General features: G+C 41.8%; 1 protein-coding gene across 1 annotated transcript; it reads left to right on the forward strand.

The window, feature by feature from the left end:
- The first annotated feature begins 2,716 nt into the window (after positions 1-2,716).
- Positions 2,717-20,331, forward strand: ubash3ba (ubiquitin associated and SH3 domain containing Ba). Its single transcript, XM_058087909.2, has 14 exons — positions 2,717-3,394; positions 13,407-13,460; positions 13,645-13,831; positions 14,711-14,909; positions 14,992-15,161; positions 15,228-15,436; positions 15,511-15,655; positions 16,904-17,024; positions 17,135-17,257; positions 17,381-17,473; positions 17,892-18,036; positions 18,108-18,214; positions 19,940-20,049; positions 20,135-20,331. The coding sequence occupies exons 1-14, from the start codon at positions 3,267-3,269 to the stop codon at positions 20,270-20,272; spliced, it is 1,929 nt and encodes a 642-aa protein (XP_057943892.2). The 5' UTR covers positions 2,717-3,266; the 3' UTR covers positions 20,273-20,331.
- Positions 20,332-20,580: the final 249 nt, after the last annotated feature.

The following is a 20,580-nucleotide window of genomic DNA, read 5'->3' on the forward strand; positions in this document are numbered from 1 at the left end:
TCTAGATCAGTCAGGTTTCTGGGCTGTCGCTGAGAAACACGGAGTTTGAGCTCCCTCCAAAGATTTTCGATTGGGTTCAGGTCTGGAGACTGGCTGGGCCATGCTAGAACCTTGATATGCTTCTTACGGAGCCACTCCTTGGTTTTCCTGGCTGTGTGCTTCGGGTCGTTGTCGTGTTGGAAGACCCAGCCACGACCCATCTTCAATGCTCTGACAGAGGGAAGGAGGTTGTTCCCCAAAATCTCACAATACACGGCCCCAGTCATCCTCTCTTTAATGCAGTGCACTCGTCCTGTCCCATGTGCAGAAAAACACCCCCAAAGCATGATGCTACCACCCCCATGCTTCACAGTAGGGATGGTGTTCTTCGGATTGTACTCTTCATTCTTCTTCCTCCAAACACGCTTATTGGAATTATGACCAAAAAGTTCTATTTTGGTCTCATCTGACCATAAAACTTTCTCCCATGACTCCTCTGTATCATCCAAATGGTCATATGCAAACTTAAGACGGGCCTTGACATGTGCTGGTTTAAGCAGGGGAACCTTTCGTGCCATGCATGATTTCACATCATGACGTCTTAGTGTATTACCTACAGTAACCTTGGAAACGGTGGTCCCAGCTCTTTTCAGGTCATTGACCAAGTCCTGTCGTGTAGTTCTGGGCTGATTCCTCACCTTTCTTAGAATCATTGAGACCCCACGAGGTGATATCTTGCATGGGGCTCCACTCCGATTGAGATTGACCGTCATGTTTAGCTTCTTCCATTTTCTAATGATAGCTCCAACAGTGGACCTTTTTTCACCAAGCTGCTTGGTAATTGCTCCGTAGCCCTTTCCAGCCTTGTGGAGGTGTACAATTTAGTCTCTGGTGTCTTTGGACAGCTCTTTGGTCTTCGCCATGTTACAAGTTAAAGTCTTACTGATTGTATGGGGTGGACAGGTGTCTTTATGCAGCTAACAACCTCAAACAGGTGCATCTGATTCAGGATGATACATGGAGTGCAGGTGGACTTCTAATGGGCAGACTAACAGGTCTTTCAGGGTCAGAATTCTAGATGATACACAGGTGTTCAAATACTTATTTGCAGCTGTATCACACAAATAAATTGTTAAAAAATCATGCATTGTGATTTCTGGATTTTTCTTTTTAGTTTATCTCTCTCACAGTGGACATGCACCTACGATGAAAATTTCAGACCCCTCCATGATTTCTAAGTGGGAGAAATAGCAAAATAGCAGGGTGTTCAAATACTTATTTTCTTCACTGTAATTCTTTAACAATCGTGTTCACCGGTTTGATGTTGACATGCCATGAATTTATACAATATTTATTTGGGAGCCCTGCATATTTTCCACATACTGTATGTTTGGAGCTGACAAATCAACCTGATTATGTAACATTTGCGTTGCTAATAAAAATGTGTTCTTTAAATTGGTCTGCTTTTACCTCAACAGTGTTTGGCAATACAAGTCGTCCCTCATTTATAAGCGATAAGTGCATTTCCACGAGGAGAGACAGCTGCCACTCATAGCATACAGTATAACGGCCTACTGAGCTAATAAGTTGACCTCCAGTTTATTTACTCTGAACTCAAGTGTTTCAAACTGAGTGGGAATGGACAAAGAGGCAAAACATTTACCACTTCCACACAGAATGGGAGAATAATATTTTTTTCAGTCTTTTTCACTTAATTGTCGGACATGCCATGGCTGATTTCATGCACTAAGATTACTGATGCCTGGTGACCAGAATGCTACATATAACTTGTCTTTCAATCTTTTTTTATTAATAATAGGGGTGGCATGTCTCAGGTGATAGAGTGGTCATCTTCCAACCTGAAGGTTGTGAGTTTGATCCTCTGTCCTTCTGTGATCATTTTGAAATATTCGTGGGCAAGTTACTAACATTTAATAGTATGCCATCATGAAAGGGCAATTATTCATTTTGGAAAAAATGGGAGACTGAGGGAGCGATGTTCAAACCACAATGTAGTGAGGGACCTACTTTTAATAACGAAAGACTAGTCGGGAAGTGCATGGGTTATTTGACCTCCCATGTCTGAGCTTTTGCCTTGGTGACCCTGCCAGAGCGGCAGACTACTTTGGCCGTTGGTACCCGTCAGCTGCCTCCAGAGTCCCATGGGGCAAAAGTGCTCCTTCAGCTTGACACCATCTCTCACCACTGGTGTCAACCAACGGGGTCTGGGATTGCGGCCATGACAGACACTGACCACCTTACGGTCACAGCTCCAATCAGCTGCCTTAAAAATGGAGGCATGGAACATGGCCCACTCTTACTCAATACCCACTGCCTCCCTTGGAACACGGAGGCAACAATTGCTGAAAAAGTAATTTTGTAAAACAATACAAATATTGGAGCTGATTTTTTTTTGCCCAGCAGGTTCTGAAGGGGTTAAATTAATTTTCCTCAAATGTAACCTATTGTACACACTCACTGGACCGTTATCTTGCCACAATGAGTAAGCATTGATCTAGAAGTGGAGATACTCATAAAAAAACAACAAAGAGGAATGCCAACATATTAGAGGGGCTGAGTTGGAGTGACGTAATAATCATGACAACATCGAAGTCGAAAATTTTACATTTTAAAAACAGGTTCGCCTGTATTTATCATAGCAACAGATGATGATTCTGTTTTTTCATTTGCTGGCCAACGCGCATGCGTATTAACACCCCTTTTTCTCAGACAGGAAGTGTGAAGCACTATTTCCACCATCCACCCTCAGCTTGGCGCTGTGCATCACACCGCCTCAAACATCTGATTAATGTCGCTCTAGTTCCTTATCCCTCGGTTGTCATTTTCACGGGACCACTCACGGCTGTCCTGTATGTTTATTAACAACCCGCCGGCGCTCAACTTGACGGCTTGCCGATTCTTGTGTTCGGGGGCAGACCCTCCGTCCACCCGGGAGCCATTCATAAATAAGCCCTTGGAGGAAGGAGGAGGAAGGAAGCTGGCGCTTAGCTGCATCTGATTTCTCATTCGGTGGACCGGATGCGAGAGGCGAACTCGAGCCCATTTTCGGGGACCGTGGCTTGGGCTCACGGCTGAGTTGACTGGCCATGGCTGACCCTTCATGTGATGGTCCGGACCTGCTGGATAAAAACGAACCAAAGTGTTTGGCGCACTTAAATCGAGCCTTTTGAGACTCTTCGTTTTCGTGACATATAACGTTTCTTGTCTTTTCATTGAATAAATGAAAATACGTGAACGGTCCGTCCATGCTCATGGTGCAGTGAATCATGGCTGCTAAAGAGGAACTATACGCCAAAGTGACCCCGCGGAGACAGCGCCAGAACCGGGCCGGCACCGTCAAACATGGGTCTACACTGGACGTGCTGTTGTCCATGGGCTTTCCCAAGACCAGGGCGTGAGTACACGGCTTCACTTTCACGTAAATATAGCACAGTTATGACAAGTCAGCATTTAAGTACTCCAGTACGTTATCTGAAATGTGTGTTGAGTGACTCATATGTTACACTTGCCACTTTCAGTGGGCCGTGGCTACAATCCTCAAATGCACTCATTTTTTTCTCCATTCATCTTTGAGATAGAATGGTTGCCAAGAAACAAGCTGGCCCAGTGTGAATGAATTATGGGGCTTATGTAATGACATAAAAATTCATAATCGATTGACTCAAGTATTTTCCTCCATGTAGAACTATGCTTTGTTTCTTTGAAAGTTTGTTGTTGTGGTCCATTTCCTGTATTGAAAATAAATCCCACCACTACTACAGTATGTGAACGCAATCCGGGACCAAAAGAACCAGACCAAGAAGTGGTTCTCGGTCCGCCTGCATGGAGACTCTATAGTCCTGAGTAAGGTAATGTGTTAAAAGGGAATTCACCACAGGACCAAAAACTCCCAGACATGATTGGTTGTCAGTGTCATGGGAAGAGAACAATACGGAGCATTTGAAAAAATAAGATGGATTACAACATACTATTATTGCAACATGATATAATGAGAGACATATTACTATTTACGGCAGGGGTCTCAAACTCAATTTACTTGGGGGCCACTGGAGCTCGGGTCTGGGTGAGACTGGGCCGCATCAGGTTTTCAAAAAAAAACCCCAAAAAACAAAATCGCATTTATTAAAAACAAAAAAAATAAAAAAACTTCGCTTTGGTTCCAATTTTCTACAAAAAAAGCTTTGATAAAACATTCCACTGTTGTCAAATAAATTACTTTTTATTTTTCTACACAAAATAAGATGAAAAATAAATACACAAATCAAGAATAAAGAAAATCAATCAATCAGTAATAAATTAATAAATATAATAATAATAATAAAACGGCAAATAATAAAAACTTAAGAAACCACATATAGTTGGTGGGTAGACAAATTATTTTTTTTCAGATTAAAATGAACAAAGCATTATTAGAGCCCTGTAGACATGACAAAACACGACTATAGTCACATTTGTACTCTTTTTATTTACAACATATTGTGCAACTGCAGGGTCTTGCGACACATGCTAACTCGCAAACTAGACAGCTAGCGACCTAAACGGTAGCCTTCAAGTTATTTCCTTTAAAATGAAATAGCCAAAAACTTACCACATCCACACGGATAGGGAGGATAACTATTAACAGTTATTTAACCTTTAACATGAACATTAATCAAACGTAATATTTTTTTCTGGGTACATGATACCATACAGCATCCATATCAAACTTGGGCCGCACTAACATTAAACTTTCATATCAAGGCGGGGGCCTCAAACTAGTGTATAACTCCAGTGTCCACTGAAAAGAACTCAACCCAGCCATTATTGTCTAAATCACTGCCAACAAGAACTTATCAGCTAGTACTGCCTTAATCCTATTGGACGTGACATTCACCAGAGCTGCACAGGTTGCTACTGGAATCCTCTACCACTCCTTCACGATGACATCACCGCGAGAGCTGGTCGATATTTACTTGCAGTCCTCCACCATCCTTCTGCTTGAGGATGCCCCACAGGTGGTCATGTGGATTCAGGTTTGGAGGAGACATACATGCCCACTCCATCACCTTTGCCTTCATCAGCAAGGCACTTGTCATCCTGAAGGTGTGTTTGGGGTTGTTGGAAAACTCTCCACTGAGAGCAGGCATGCTGTGCTTCGCATTGTGACAGTACATGTTGGAATTCCTGTTTCTCTCGATGAACAGCAGCTCCCCAGTGCTGGAAGCACTCATGCAACCCCGGACTATGACTTGCCACCATCATACTTGACTGTAGGCGAGACGCAATTATATGTGTACTCACTGTTACCTGCTATTTAGACAACAATGGGTGTTGACTCATATTCGGTACATAGTACAGTGGAAACTTGGTTAGTGTGCACCTCGGTTAGTGTATTTTTTGGTATTTTGCCTCAGCTTGCTTACTTTTTCCCGTCAGCATACAATATAGCATGCATATATGTGCTATTGATAGACTGCATGAACTGTGTTCTTCATATATTTTTATCACAAAACGTCCTTGTTAGCGTTCCATTAGCTTGCAAAGACAGGGAAACAGGAAGCGGAAGTCAGCTTGCTTACGCTTTCCTGTTAGCGTACAATAGGGCATGAGTATGTGTGTTCTTAATAGACTGCGTGAACTGTGTTCATGTATTTTTATCACAAAGTGTCCCTGTTAGCGTCCTGTTAGCTTGCAAAGACAGGGAAACAGGAACCGGAAGCCAGCTCCAACCCCCGTCTATGATGTCATCAGTAGCTGATTTTGTAGTTATTTGCTTACTAACACAGTTTCACCACTGTATTCACGTTTGTGAGATACTGTATGTACCTGTTGAAGCTATCGCGCCCCATGGTGGAAATGCAAGCCTGTTCAGAGTTTGTTGTTCTAAATTATACTATGGCTAACCACACTAAAATGGTGGAAACAATGTTAAGGAATAAGTGATTTTGGTACATGTTTACAATAGACTGATTAAACTGATCCTGCACTAAATGAAAGAGTCTTTTAGCATAGGGCACAATCAAAATCGTAATCTGTATGCAGTATAAGAGCTACTTTTACTCAACTTATGTATTTGTCTACTCACTCAGTAATGTTTCCAACGCTCTGCCTTATATAACGATGAATTGAATGAATCCATCTCTCACAAAAGCCCTTTTGTATGCACATGAGACCTTTTATTCACCCATTAAGCATGTCCTGTTTTGTACTATAAAACAGTGGAAGAACATGTACTCATGACTCCAAAATGATCCTTGACATATTAAAGGCTTGGATGAATTTAAAGACATTCATTCCAATTCCAGACTAATGCATAGTTTAATCTCAACAACAATACAAGTGAGTTGTTCAGGTCATCAAGTCAGGTATTTGTGTGTCAGTAACAATGACACACTATTATTAACACCTTGTGACCCATGCAGAATATTACATATTAGGGATACTCTGATCAGTGTTTTATGCTGCTGATTACATTGCCGATCATTCTGGAGCCTGGCAGCTATCAGCTATCATCATCACAACTTACTTTTTTAAAGTGTCGCTTAACAATCTTGCTTTTTTGTTATTATAATACCTATGGCTTGGGAAATTAATGGGAAATAAACTGTTGAATAATTATGCTCTAGCTCAACATGACAAAAGTCTCCAACTTTCATCACTATTCCAGCTGTGTTCTATTTGCGCCAACATTTAAATTGCACACTACGTTATTTACCAAGCAGATCTCCAATCAAACAGTGTGGCCGTTGTCTTTATACTATTTTGTGGTTATTTGTTATCATACTCAATAAAGGCGTCAAGTTTGCAGTCAGCAATTATAATAAAATGCTACTAAAAGTTGAAGCAAATATTCTTTTACCCTTTGGGGAACTACTCAAAATCAGCCAGGACAGCGAGGCAAAGCCAGTAAACATTTAAGAATAGTCAAATGGAGATTAGTTTGGTAAGGAAGTGATCAAACACGCTGGCATGGATTGGCATAGCTCCATATGACATGCTGTTTTTATGCTTGAAAATGTTTCAAAAATTCTGGCCAAAAATATGTACAATATGCATTTTTCTGACTAAGAGTAAAGCTGCAAGGGACGACTGTATTGTGTTTACGAACCAAAATGATATCAATGAATGAATTTATGGGAACCTGTTTGTCGCTAAACGAAGACCACCCATACAAGAATCATAACTACTGTTTAACTGAGAGGAATTTTTGCCAAGTCAGTCAGGAATCGACGAGTGCAATCAGATAGGGGCTGCAAGGACAGTAGGACAATCTGCTCGCACTGATCATGTCCGATATAGGGAAGTAGCCTTGCAAACTGATTCCATTTAGATTGTACCACTCAGCATTTTTTTTCCCCACACCAAAAGCAGACGTGACACTAATAATACATAAACCGATGCAGACGGAAGTTGATTTGATCACCTAAAATTATCATAAATACATACACTATCAAACTATCAAATGTTTTTTCTACTGCATCTAAGACAATCGTGTCTTTAATGTCCTCAAAGGAAGTTGATGTGTGTGTGTGTGTGTGTGTGTGTGTGTGTGTGTGTGCGTGTGTGTGTGTGTGTGTGTGGCCATGGTTCTAGTTTCATAACTCATCAAACCACAGGAAGTACACCTTATCAAACCTTCACCAACCACAACATTAGGTACACCTGCGCAATCTATTGAGCGCCAATACTAGCACTACATCAAACAATGTGTTTTATTTTGTATGGTTATATGGTGTAGAACTGCCAAGCGTTAGAATGTATTTCTAATAGCTTGCTTCTTTTATGGAGCTAAATAAGGGAAATACTCAATTAAACCAACATATTTCAAGAAAAATATACACCAAAAGTCAAGCAAAACTTGGAAGGTACAAACCGATATGTATGATGATAAATGGAAATAGAGCTTATTGCAACCTTGAAAAGGATCAGAAATTCATTAAATTACAGTCAAATTACAGACAAATGTTAGCAAGCAGATGGACAAAAGCTCATGCTGAAATTGGTTGGGTACACTCTCCCATAAATGAATATAACATAACATAATTGTGGTCCATAAACACAAGACTTGGCCGAAAACGAGTTACAGCCCGTTCTACCCGGTAGAAAGAGTATATTTTCATCCAAACCATGCCAAAACAACATCAGCACACTCACCTGTCCTCTCTGCAAGCAGTCAAGACTCATGTCTAGGGCTGGGCGACCTCATACCAGATATATTTAGGTAGAATATCGATATTACGATATATCAATATTTTTCCCATAAACTGAATTTAGACAAAAGTCAAAGCCAAATATGTGCGCAAAGTTGTATTAAAATGTAAACAATATTAAAGGAAAAATAGCCACTGAAATAAAATAGTATGTTATCGTTAAATAAATCAAGAACAAGTTAAATGTACTGTTCAATCTTCATTGCAATAGTGATGCACTCACAGTAGTTTCTGCAGCCGGGTTAGCACCGTTAGCGCTTCCGTCTCACGTTCATGACGACTGAGGGTAAACATGGTTGAAGACCTTTATACTGTCTTTTTCACTGCCGCTATGCAGCCTCTCCACCTTCATAGTTCTGCGGGGATATCCGATCATTGGACGTAGCGAAGCGATGCTAACAGCTGCTAACCGCTGATCCCGAGTGTCAACAATGGCGCAAGTGGCAAGATACAAATGTAATAAGATGAACATCTATAGCTGCACACTTGCTTAAGGGGTCGGTATGGTACAAAACAATAAGGAGGTAATAAATAAAGCTCTATTAAACACTAAAAACACTGCAAGAGGCGCAGAGCTGTCGTAAGTAGCTAGCACTCGGGAGGCGCCATCTTGAAACATGAGACCTCCCCATCAAATCCAGTCTATATCGATATGAACAATATGTTTGTTTTTTATATCATACTCAACAGAAATATCAATATTGTTAAAAATATCTATGTAACCTGAGACCACCTGTGTTTTTTTTTTTTTTTTTAACTTCATAACGAATAATGTACAGAACCAATTACTTAAAGTTTCATTTCTTTAGTTTTGTTGTGTCTTGGTTTAGTTCAAAATATGTGTCCATGTTTACAAAGTTTCAAATGTTTACAGCTTGGAAACAACCAGACTTCCTGTATTTGATATTATTAGACTGCATGGGTGTAAAACACAAATATGAACAAAAATATAAAATGACCAGAACGTTTTGTAGGCCACACGAAGGCTTTTTCATGAACAAACTTTAAGTTCACATTCAAACCGGCTAAGCGGAAGTCGCCCATTTCCTGAAGTGGCGTGTGACCTTTCTCTGTTTGAGACGGTGGTTTGAGGGCAGCAGAAGCAGACGTTGCAATGTCTCTCACACACAGGAGAACATTATACTGTTGGTTTCTTCCTAATGAAGAAGAAGGGTTGTAGCTTTTTTACTTGCTTATGTTCATGTCAAGTCTGATAGCACAAAAGGCCGGGAAGAACAGAATCAACATACTTCGCCCACACAAAGGCCCACTCACTTCCTTTATGGTGTCTCTGATGGTCTCTGCCATATGACCTCAAATGTTTCTTCCTCTGAAATAATGAAGCGAGAGAAGGAGAATCAGTTCTAGATATTGATTTGGTGTTTTGGGATTAACACTCCCTGCCATCATTTGAGTTCATAAAGTAAATAAAGTCATAAAGTAGGATCATATTGATAGCACACACATTGACTTCATATGTGTGCAGTACAATATAATAGATCGCCCTTGACAAAAAAACATATATAAGTCGCTCTGGATTATAAATGGCAGGACTAGCAAAAGCATAAAAAAGTGCAATTTATAGACTGGAAAATACAGTAATTGGATTTACATTACTTCCTATGGGAACAATTGCAACAGCAAACTGTTCAGTCAGCATTAGTGCCGTAAGTTCATTGTAAACTTGGCAAGTAAGTGAGTTTCACACCAACAGCTCCGTAGTGCTACTTTTAAAGCGCATGCAGATGTAGATAAATGCATGTCGTCTTGTTTAAAAAAAAAAAAAGTTTTTAACTGTATTGCACTTTTTATAACACAAAATAATTTTGTGTTGTCAAAGCTTGCTTAAATAGGATGATGTGTCACCATGAGGGCTTTCCAGGCCTGTGTCATCCACACGGGGGTCTTACTTTCTCTTGGCGCTGTTGGGGTGATATGAGCAGTTAGTAATGGTGTTCCTTTTTCGACTTGTAAACAGGAAATGTTAATTTGCCTCTACAGCTGAGTCACAGAGGGGTCCCCGGGTGCACGTAGTTGCAAGTGGTGAACACATTTGTGTGCATTCAGGGATACCATTGAGTCATTTTATCACTGTATTTTTTCTTTATTATGACTTTGACTTTAGTCTTGAGTAGCAAAACCACACGATTACACACTTTAAGCTGCTAAATATCTCATATCTGTCATATTGAGCACAGATAAAGGATGGGCAGGGAGCCACAATATTTTTTTTACATGAGTTAACTGCGGTAAGAGGAACTGAAAAGTGATCACAGAGTGAAATAAAAGGCTTGCCTGGTGCAAGTTAAGGCATCTAATAATAGTCCTTTCTACAGTAGTTTGACGCTATAGATAATCTACAGTCAGCTCTGCAGTCCTTATCTTCATCCAGCTGTGAACAGGAAATGCAGTTTATAAATAACATGCTTGGGTTTTTTTTTTTTTTTTGCTAGGGGCAAGGGAGAAGCTTTTGGTGTACACAGTCATTGAGGACAGGAGGTCTGTGGCTGATTTTACTATGTGGAACACAAAAAAACAAACATTCATCTCAGGGAAAAAGACTTAAAGGATTAAACAGCAGATGTGATTCACAAGGGATAGAAATAAATTGAACTGAATTGGTACTGTGCAATCTACTTCCATCTTGGCATCTTTTGCAGTACTATATTGTTATGTTAGAGTATGTGCAATATGGGTATGGCGGCCTGCCAGCCTCCTGGCTTGTGGGTTTGAACTAGAAGTGCTCTATATTGTCCAGCATTTCATTACCGATACCAAATGTTGTTCATTGCATAACATTAAGATTCTTCTTTGTGATGCCACTTCATGTATTTGACAAATAAAGAATGTTTGTGTAAAATAAGGCAAAATATGCAATGTCATGTTTTGCATGGTCATGAGGCTTTCACGTCTTTTCCTGTTTAGAGCTTGTATTTGGCTTTCTTTTCCTGTTTGGTGTGCAACAGCTGTGCGGTCACGATCGTTTTGTACTAATCAGCGCTACTATTTTCAGCAATACATGTTTTGTATTAATATTGTACTGTTATGCATATTACTGCAAAATGTAACACTTTTCAGTCATGCATATTTCATATTAACAAATTCCAGACCGTAGGCATACGGAGCTAGCAAGGTTTGTTGAAGAAAAAAAAACTGATACTGATATGACAAGAGATATTATTGTTACATATGTCCCTTGTGGGCTGCAAGTGGTTAGCAAGCAGGCCTCACAGCTAGGAGACCCAATTCCACCCATGGCAATCTCTGTGTGGCATTTGCATGTTCGTCTCTTGCATGCGTGGGTTTTCTCCGGGGAGTTTGGTTTCCTCCCACATTCCAAAAACATGCTCGGTTAATTGTTCACTCCAAATTGTCCATAGGTATGAATGTGAGTGTGAATGGTTGTTTGTCTATATGTGCCCTGTGATTGGCTGGCAACCAGTCCAGGGTGTACCCCACCTCTAGCACGTCTGCGACCTTCGTGAGGCTAAGTGGTAGAAAATGAATGAATGAATGAAGGTCCCTTGTGTGTTTCCTCCCATTGTCTATAACCATCCATGTTAGGTTAGGCTAGCTGGAGACTCTAAATTGTCCATAGGTGTGAATGTGAGTGTGAATATCTACGGTACCCTGTGACTGACTTATGATCCCGTCTCTTGCCCAAAATGAGCTGGGAGATGCTCCAGCTCACCCGTGACCCTGAACAATATAAGCAGTATAAAACCAATGAATTCACTTGTCAGTAGATGTGTGCCAGCCATTTGTTGTGATCCTTTAGCCTCTGCATCCCCCATTGTGCACATTGCCTTGGTGAGGGAATACCGCCCCAGGGTTGGGAGCCGAATCGAGGACCCTCTCAGTGGGTCAACTATAAAAATAGCTTATTGAATGTGAATGCATCAGTGGCACAATGAAAACATGCACTTTCATTAGACCACATGCTCATAGTACTCCACTGTGTCCAATTGACTTCCATCTCAATAGGAAATACTGAGCCTCTGTTTCCATTCAGAACAGTGACAAACAGTACCTTGACCAAAGCAGTCTTTATTTAATGTGTGATTTATTTTTCTTATCTAATGCAGTGAAGGAAGTCATTTTATGACTTAATTTGGAAATAAACTGCGATTGGCCAGCGACCAGTCCTGGGTGTACCCCACCTCTCGCCCAAAGTCAGCTGGGATAGGCTCCAGCATACCCACGCGATCCTCGTGAGGATAAGTGATATAGAAAATTAATGAATGAATGAATGGCAGGCAACCAGTCCAGGGTGTACCCCACCTCTCACCCGTCAGCTGGGATAGGCTCCGGCATACCCGCGACCCTAGTGAGCATAAGCGGTAAAGAAAATGAATGGATGGAGTGAAATCTGATCAAGCAAACATAACCATATGCACCATATAAGGAATGTGTAAATTTCACAATATTTTGTGCTAATGATGAACATTCATTCATTCATTTTCTACCGCTTTTCCTCACGAGGGTCGCGGGGGTTGCTGGAGCCTATCCCAGCTGCCTTCGGGCGAGAGGCAAGGTACACCCTGGACTGGTCGCCAGCCAATCACAGGGCACATATAGACAAACAACCATTCACACTCACATTCATACCTATGGACAATTTGGAGTCGCCAATTAACCTAGCATGTTTTTGGAATGTGGGAGGAACCGGAGTACCCGGAGAAAACCCACACATGCATGGGGAGAACATGCAAACTCCACACAGAGATGGCCGAGGGTGGAATTGAACCCTGGTCTCCTAGCTGTGATGTCTGCGCGCTAACCACATGTCCACCGTGCAGCCCAGCTAATGATGAACATAAAATAATTAATTAAAAATGTATTTTCCTTTAAATAAAATAAGTGTATTATGAAATGGTGGTCAAACATTTCTACATTTGTTTTTTTCCAAAGGAATAAATAAAGGAATCTTAATGCAGCCTGTATTATACAGAAGTATTTTTAACAGAATAAACTATCCAAAAATGATTGTCTCTATTCATTCCAAATCAACAATTTGTACTTTGACTTTCAATACCGCTTCATGAGCCCCTGCTATGAATTATTGAGTGCCTCTTGTCATTTTACTGGTCTCTAGGGATGTGTGCTCTCTTTTCACTGTCACATGGCGCACAGCAATCTCCTGCAAATAAACATGGTCCGGAAGAGAAACTATTGATTTTGTGACTGTGTTTTCTCTTGATCTTTGTCTCTTCACAGCTTGAAAGCTTTGGTTTCGACAGGAGGGAAAAACGTCCAGGCAGCTTGTGACTGGTGAGAACCACATGCATGCATACACACATACACATTTATGTCAAGACACTGGAATGTAGAGATAAATGTAGTGTAATTGCCTTAAAGGGCTACTGTGTCACTGTGCTAGCAGAATAGCCTTCTGCTGCACCCTCCCCTTTTGTAGAAGATGCTGACCTCCTGTGTGGTTTGTGTACCCCGCCAGGCTCTTTTCCCATGTGGATGACCCCTTCCTGGATGACCCTCTGCCCAGAGAGTATGTGTTGTATCTGCGACCCAGTGGGCCACTGCTGCAGCAGCTCTCTCACTTCTGGCAGCAGTCTCGCCTCTCATGTGGCAAAAACAAGGCACACAACATCTTCCCCCACATCACCCTCTGCCAGTTCTTCATGGTCAGTCACAATCGCTCATCTTTATGCACGAGTTTTACTGCATTGACCTGAATAAGGCTGCATGTGGACAAGTGGTGCAGGCCAAACAGCTAGGAGACCTGAGTTTGATTCCACTCTCGGGCATCTGTGTGGAGTTTGCATGTTCTCCGGGTACTCCGGTTGTCCATAGGTATGAATGTGAGTGTGAATGGTTGTTTGTCTATATGTGCCCTGTGATTACCTGGCGACCAGTCCAGGTTGTACCCTGCCTGTTGCCCTAAGACAGCTGGGATAGGCTCCAGGACGCCCGCGTTAGAAAATGAATGAATGAATATTTTTAAGCCTTTTTTCAATTTTTTGCTGTTCTATTTTTGTTAAATTGTATTTTTTTATGTGATTAAAAAATGGCCCCAGGGACACACTTTGGATACACATGATTTATGTATTGATGCTGAGTGTGATGTGCAGTAATGATACGAAATTTTAAGTTTGATAAAATGGACCTTGAACTTTTGTTAATATCGTTAATCTGTTCTAGAACTTCCCACTCGAGCCAAAATGGACGTTAATTGAATACTTTTTTCCCATGAGAATAAGAATAATGTAAATCAATCATCAGAAATGGTCACATCTTCAGTGAAGGTAAAATAACCTAAAATGTTTTTTGCCTCTGAATGTGAAACTGCAATTGTAAAACTATAAGAATGTGTTTTTACAGATACATTAATAACACAGTTGGATTCACACAGCACGACAAGACACTCACCATATTGCTCGCTAACCGAAGAGAATATGCAAACAGAGGCAAAATTCTGGCATACATTTTCAAAATTAAACCTATAAAAAATTAAACCTAAATTTGCAGAATTCTATGTCTTTTCTTTTTCATTGACTTGACAGTGTGCTGATGGGAAGGTGGAGGCTCTGTCTGATGCCCTCCAGTCCACCGTGACTAAGTGGAAAGGTCGCATCCCCATGCCCCTCCCCTTGGAGCTGTACACCTCCTCCACCTTTATCGGCCTCTTCGTGGAGGAACAGGTGGCAGAGGTGCTGAAGAGTTTTGCGGCAGATTTTGCCAGTGAAGCAGAAATGAAAGCAGGTTCATAATTTATTCATGCTGCATCAAAATTGAAAGCCAGGACATTACACGGCTGTCATTGACGTGCATATTTTATCAACAGATGTCCATGTTGAGCCCCATAAGAAGCAACTGCACGTCACCTTGGCATACCACTTCCAAGGCAGTCATCTTCCAGTCTTGGAGAAGTTGGCCAAGAATGTGGATGTGTCATCAGGCTGTGACTGGCTGGTCGTGCTCTTCTCGAGGGATATTCGCTTTGCTAATCATGAGGTAGTACTAATACAAAATATCAGAACTATATATATATTTTACTCTATATATGTGTGTCCTCGCTAGACACTGCAAGTCATGTACCCCTATGTGCCTCAAAATGATGATGAGCTTGAGCTGGTGCCTGGAGACTTCATCTTCATGTCTCCAATGGAGCAAAGCAGTGCCAGTGAGGGCTGGGTTTATGGCACTTCACTGGGCACGGGGCTGTCCGGTCTGCTGCCTGAAAACTATGTCAGTCGTGCTGATGAGTCAGACACTTGGGTTGTCCACGGGTAAGAACAATAGAGTCTTCATGTGTTTATGAATTATCACGGGAGTAAAGCATCTCTTTTTTTTCCATTCTAAGGTCTCATTCTATTCTCAACTATACCGCTCCGTCTAACTCTGGCAGCACACTCGGTGGATTACTCTTTGATGGGCAGCACACGGACAGTCTGCTTGACAGTCTGGTGGATCCTCCCAGCCTCACTGGCCTCTGTCCTCCCATGCAGGTACAAGTCATGTAGGGTCATATACATGCAACAAACATTGCATGACATTGGCACGACTCGTGAATGTTGTGCATTTGCGGCCTGCAGCTTATTGAAATGTCGATGCTAACAATAATAATACACGTCACAAATAACACAAAGCTGGGATGGAGTCTGTTTCTTCTTTAAATATGTACAATATTTTGGCTCCAGCAGCCATAGATTTTTCAGTATGCAGCCTGACCCTGTTGAACCCTGATTGGTGTGTTCATCAGCTGCGACAGATTTTGTGGCCCCCGACTTGCAGTCCATAAAGACGCTCTGAATTCGCAGTGAGCTTATCACACAGATAAATAAACAGGCGGGTCACGAGACAGAACATGAAGTACAGTCTGGGGGTGAACACTGTGTTACAGCTAAACATATACTAAGTACACACATAGGGCAACTACTGCTACTATAGAGAATAATAAACAATACTTGACCCGCGGTTAGCACATGGGCCTCACAGCCAGGAGACCCGAGTTCAATTCCACCCTCGGCCATCTCTGTGTGGAGTTTGCATGTTCTCCCCGTGCATGCGTGGGTTTTCTCCGGGTACTCCGGTTTCCTCCCACATTCCAAAAACATGCTAGGTTAATTGGCGACTCCAAATTGTCCATAGGTATGAATGTAAGTGTGAATGGTTGTTTGTCTATATTTGCCCTGTGATTGGCTGGCCAGGGTTTACCCCGTGTCCCCGAAGACAGCTGGGATAGGGTTCCGGTTAGTAGTCATTTGGCTTCTCAAAACAATATGCGTTCAAAAGAGTAATACTTCCTAAAAAAATATATTACACCTGACAAATCGCATGCTGACCAAGTGGTTAGCATGTAGGTCATATAGCTAGGATACCCAAGTTCGTTTACCTCGTCGGGCATCTCTGTATGGAGTTTGCATGTTCTCCCCGTGCATGCGTGGGTTTTCTCCGGGTACTCCGGTTTCCTCCCACATTCCAAAAACATGCTAGGTTAATTGGCGACTCCAAATTGTCCATAGGTATGAATGTGAGTGTGAATGGTTGTTTGTCTATATGTGCCCTGTGATTGGCTGGCGACCGAAGACAGCTGGGATAGGCTCCAGCACCCCCTTCGACCCTCGTGAGGATAAGCGGTAGAAAATGAATGAATGAATGAATATTTGACCTGGACTCTACCTCCAGTGGCTCCCAGTTAAGTTGACCTTGAGACCTCTGGTGTAAATGAGCTCCACTTTTCTGTTTTATCTCAGGTGACGCGGGCAGGTGGTCATTCGTCTCTGTCCAAGATGAGACTGTTTGTGTGTCGACATGGGGAGAGGATGGATGTCGTTTTTGGGAAACACTGGGTGACTCAGTGTTTTGATGCCAAAGGTGTTCTTATACAGATGAAACTCATGTTACCGATCAAGCTAAGAGTAACCACACTAAAGATTCTGTGTGTGTGTGTGTGTGTGTGTGTGTGTGTGTGTGTGTGTGTGTAGGCCGATACATACGCTCAAATCTCAACATGCCATCCAGCCTGCCAGCTAGAAGCGGAGGTCATCGGGACTATGACAAAGATTGTCCAATTACTGTGTTTGGCTCCACTCAGGCCCGTCTTGTAGGTGGGTATAGTTCAGACACATAAAAGGTGATCGATATTGTTACACACAGTTTAGAGGGGATCTTCACAATTATATGACAGTTTCCTGCAGATTGAATCTTACTGTGCTTTTTCTCCATTGCAGGTGAAGCACTGTTGGAAAGCCACACAACAATAGACTTTGTTTATTGCTCTCCTTCACTTCGCTGCGTCCAAACAGCTCAGCACATTCTGCAGGGTAGGACCCCACCCTGATTATTCATGCAGTAAAGATGCTTCACTGTGTTAATTTGTGTTAGGCTTCCATTTTAGCTATTTTAAACATAGTAGTCTGGTGAAAGAAAATATGTGGTGTTGTAATTTTTCAACCGATCTTGCTCAAATTGTATGTGCATGTCAGTCCAGTAAAGGTGTGCACTAAATTTTGTGGTGAATTCTGCAAATTGAACTGAGAAAGTCCAAATCAAGCCTGAGACTTTGGGGTTCAATAACAGTGCCACCATGTGGTGTATTTCTTAGATAAATAATAGCACAGGCAACACAGTAGTGGTGCATGTTTTGCCAAGTTTTCACCCTTTTGTGTACAGCAGTTCAGGAGTAAGAAGACTTTGTCTCCCGAAACCAATACATCTGTTCATCTGTGTTTGATTATTCAGGTCTCCAACAGGAGGGAAAGACGAAAATTCGTGTGGAACCTGGACTTTTTGAGTGGACCAAGTGGGTTTCGGGCACAAGTTTACCCACCTGGATCCCTCCAACAGAGCTGGCTGCTGCTAACCTGAGTGTGGACACAACCTACAGGTACAGATCCTATGCTTTGTCAGGACTATGCTAATTTCTTTTAACGCCCTCTTCTTATGCCTTGTCCATAGACCTCATATTGCTATTAACAAGCTGGTGGTGTCTGAGTCCTATGACACCTACATCAGTCGGAGCTTCCAAGTGACACGAGAAATCCTGTCAGAGTGCAAAAACATGGGTAAAGTGGATTTTTTTCTTTTTGCTCTGATTTTCCATGAGCAGACCATGAGCAAATATCTAAAGTATTCACAAATCTATGTTAACCATCATTTATAATTCCATCACCTCACAGTTGTGGCATGTCAAAATGCTGATGAGACGGTGTGATTATGGCACAGGTGTACCGTAGGCTGGCCACAATAAAAGGCCAGTCCATGATGAGATATTTAACTGTATTTAGTTGGGGTCGGAAAGCCCCTCATCCACAACATCCAAACATGCTCAATGGGTGTCAGGTTTAAACCCCAACACTTGTAAAAAAACACTGCCTGTACAAAGGAAGACACAGAGAGATGAGTTTCTTTTTACTTGCAAGGAGAGGTGATGGAGGCTGCACAGTTACAATCCTCCTACCAACTCTGAAACAGTCTCCATTCTTCTCGCTATTTATTGAATCAGGAACGCCCTAGGTACACGTGGTTTCACCTGCTAAGGGAAGGGGGGTCTAACTATTCCAGTTGAAACCGGTTCTTTTGCACAACATGTTATCCATAGTGTGTGGGTATCTCCTCTTTGGCATGTGATCTTACGGAGACACTCACACACACACACACACACACACTCTTTGAGGTCACATCTACTTCTGACCCGTGCAGCTACGTCATCTCGAGAGTGTGATAAAACTATCTGCTGAGAGAATGTTCTGTCACGTTCTGTTTTCTCTAATCATGATATACACCAAATGTGCAAGCGACACAACATTAATCTTACTTTTGCCACGTGAGTGATATGAAATGCTTGTAGGTCATAAGAAAATAGGTCATAAGAATATAGTAAAAATAGGTCAAAAGAATATAGTAAAAATAGAATAACTTTATGTACAATTCTTCCAACAATGGGTGACATGTCTGATATGCTAGCCATGCAAGAAGTGGGATGTTTTCAGCTTCCAGGAATTGTGTGCAGATCCTTGCAACATGGGGCCATGCTGCAACATGAGGTGATGGTCATGGATGGATGACATAACAATGGGCCTCAGGATCTCGTGACGGTTTCTGTGCATCTATAAAACGCACATGTTGAGTGGCCCTTGGTGGCGAATGAACGAACACAGAGAAGAACACAGGTGCCTTTTTATTGCTGCAACTGATAGCTTTATTGTGGCCAACCTAAGGCACATATTAGCATCTTGATAGGCCACACCTGGGAGGTGGATGAATTAAGATTCCTCACTAAAATGCAGGATTTTTGAACAATACATTCAAAACATGTTGCGTTTCTAGTTTTGTTGAGTGTATATCAGGGGTGAGCAAACTACGGCCCGGGGGCCACATGCGGCCCACCAAGTGTTTGAATCCGGCATCAATTGCTTTCTAAGTATTTCAGCTTTTAACATACAAACTTGCAAGTCGGATGTCTTATTTAGTTAAAAGAAAAAAAAACTGTAAAATTAAATGACATAGTTTGATGTGGTCTGATGTTTTAAAGTGCTCCTGAAAAAAGGGACATGAAAACATACAGCTCATAGTATAACACTTTTACTGATAAAATTAGACAAATGATTCAAGGAAAATTATGAGCATAAAATAGTGTATGTGTGTGTGTGTGTTAAATATATGTTCTGGCCCCCTGGATAATTTTGTTAACTCAATGCGGCCCACAAGTCAAAATATTTGCCGACCCCTGGTGTATAGTATAGTCGGCTGATTCAGGCAGTTCTCTGATTGCTACCTCTACAACACAGGAAACAAGGTCCTGATTGTGGCCCATGCTTCTTCCTTGGAGGCTTGTACTCGCCAGATACAAGGACTCAGCCCACAAAACTCCAAGGACTTTGTCCAAGTTGTGCGGAAGGTCAGCCAGATGCTGGTTACATCACACCGAATGAGCTGTCTTATTGTTCTTCTCTCAATAACATGTCGGTGTATCCTCTCCGCAGATTCCCTACTTGGGATTTTGTGCTTGCGAAGAAATGGGCGAGACAGGTGTGTGGCAGCTGGTTGACCCGCCCATCCTGCCTCTGACACATGGACCCAATCACAGCTTCAACTGGAGGGAAATGCTCATGCAAGACTAAAGTAGAACATGCAGCTTCAATATTTATTTTTTAGCCACACTGCTTCAAATCAAGCCCAATGACACCAAAACAAAAAAAACAAACAAACACGTCTGGCTTCCATGAACGGCATCTCGTCAGTGGGGTAAACGTATTGAGGTGCACAGCTCAGGAATGTGAAGAATACAGCAAACGGTATCTAGAATTATTGATGTTGTATTCTCTAGCCCGCCAATACACTGTGACAAGATGACAGACTTGTACTGCAGGAATATTTTTCCAAGCTATTATTTGACTGCTGGCTCCAAAAAAAGCACAAAACAAATGTT

Source organism: Doryrhamphus excisus, linkage group LG21, assembly GCF_037039965.1.
Source record: "Doryrhamphus excisus strain RoL-2023G ecotype Guam linkage group LG21, RoL_Dexc_Guam_v1.1, whole genome shotgun sequence".
NCBI lineage: Eukaryota > Metazoa > Chordata > Actinopteri > Syngnathiformes > Syngnathidae > Doryrhamphus > Doryrhamphus excisus.

Bases quoted from the DNA above. Each gene is read 5' to 3' on its own strand.
- ubash3ba (XM_058087909.2), top strand. From the start codon at position 3,267: ATGGCTGCTAAAGAGGAACTATACGCCAAAGTGACCCCGCGGAGACAG. The intron at 13,461-13,644 runs GTGAGAACCACA...GTACCCCGCCAG, and splicing joins GTCCAGGCAGCTTGTGACTG to GCTCTTTTCCCATGTGGATG. The intron at 17,474-17,891 runs GTAGGACCCCAC...TTGATTATTCAG, and splicing joins AGCTCAGCACATTCTGCAGG to GTCTCCAACAGGAGGGAAAG.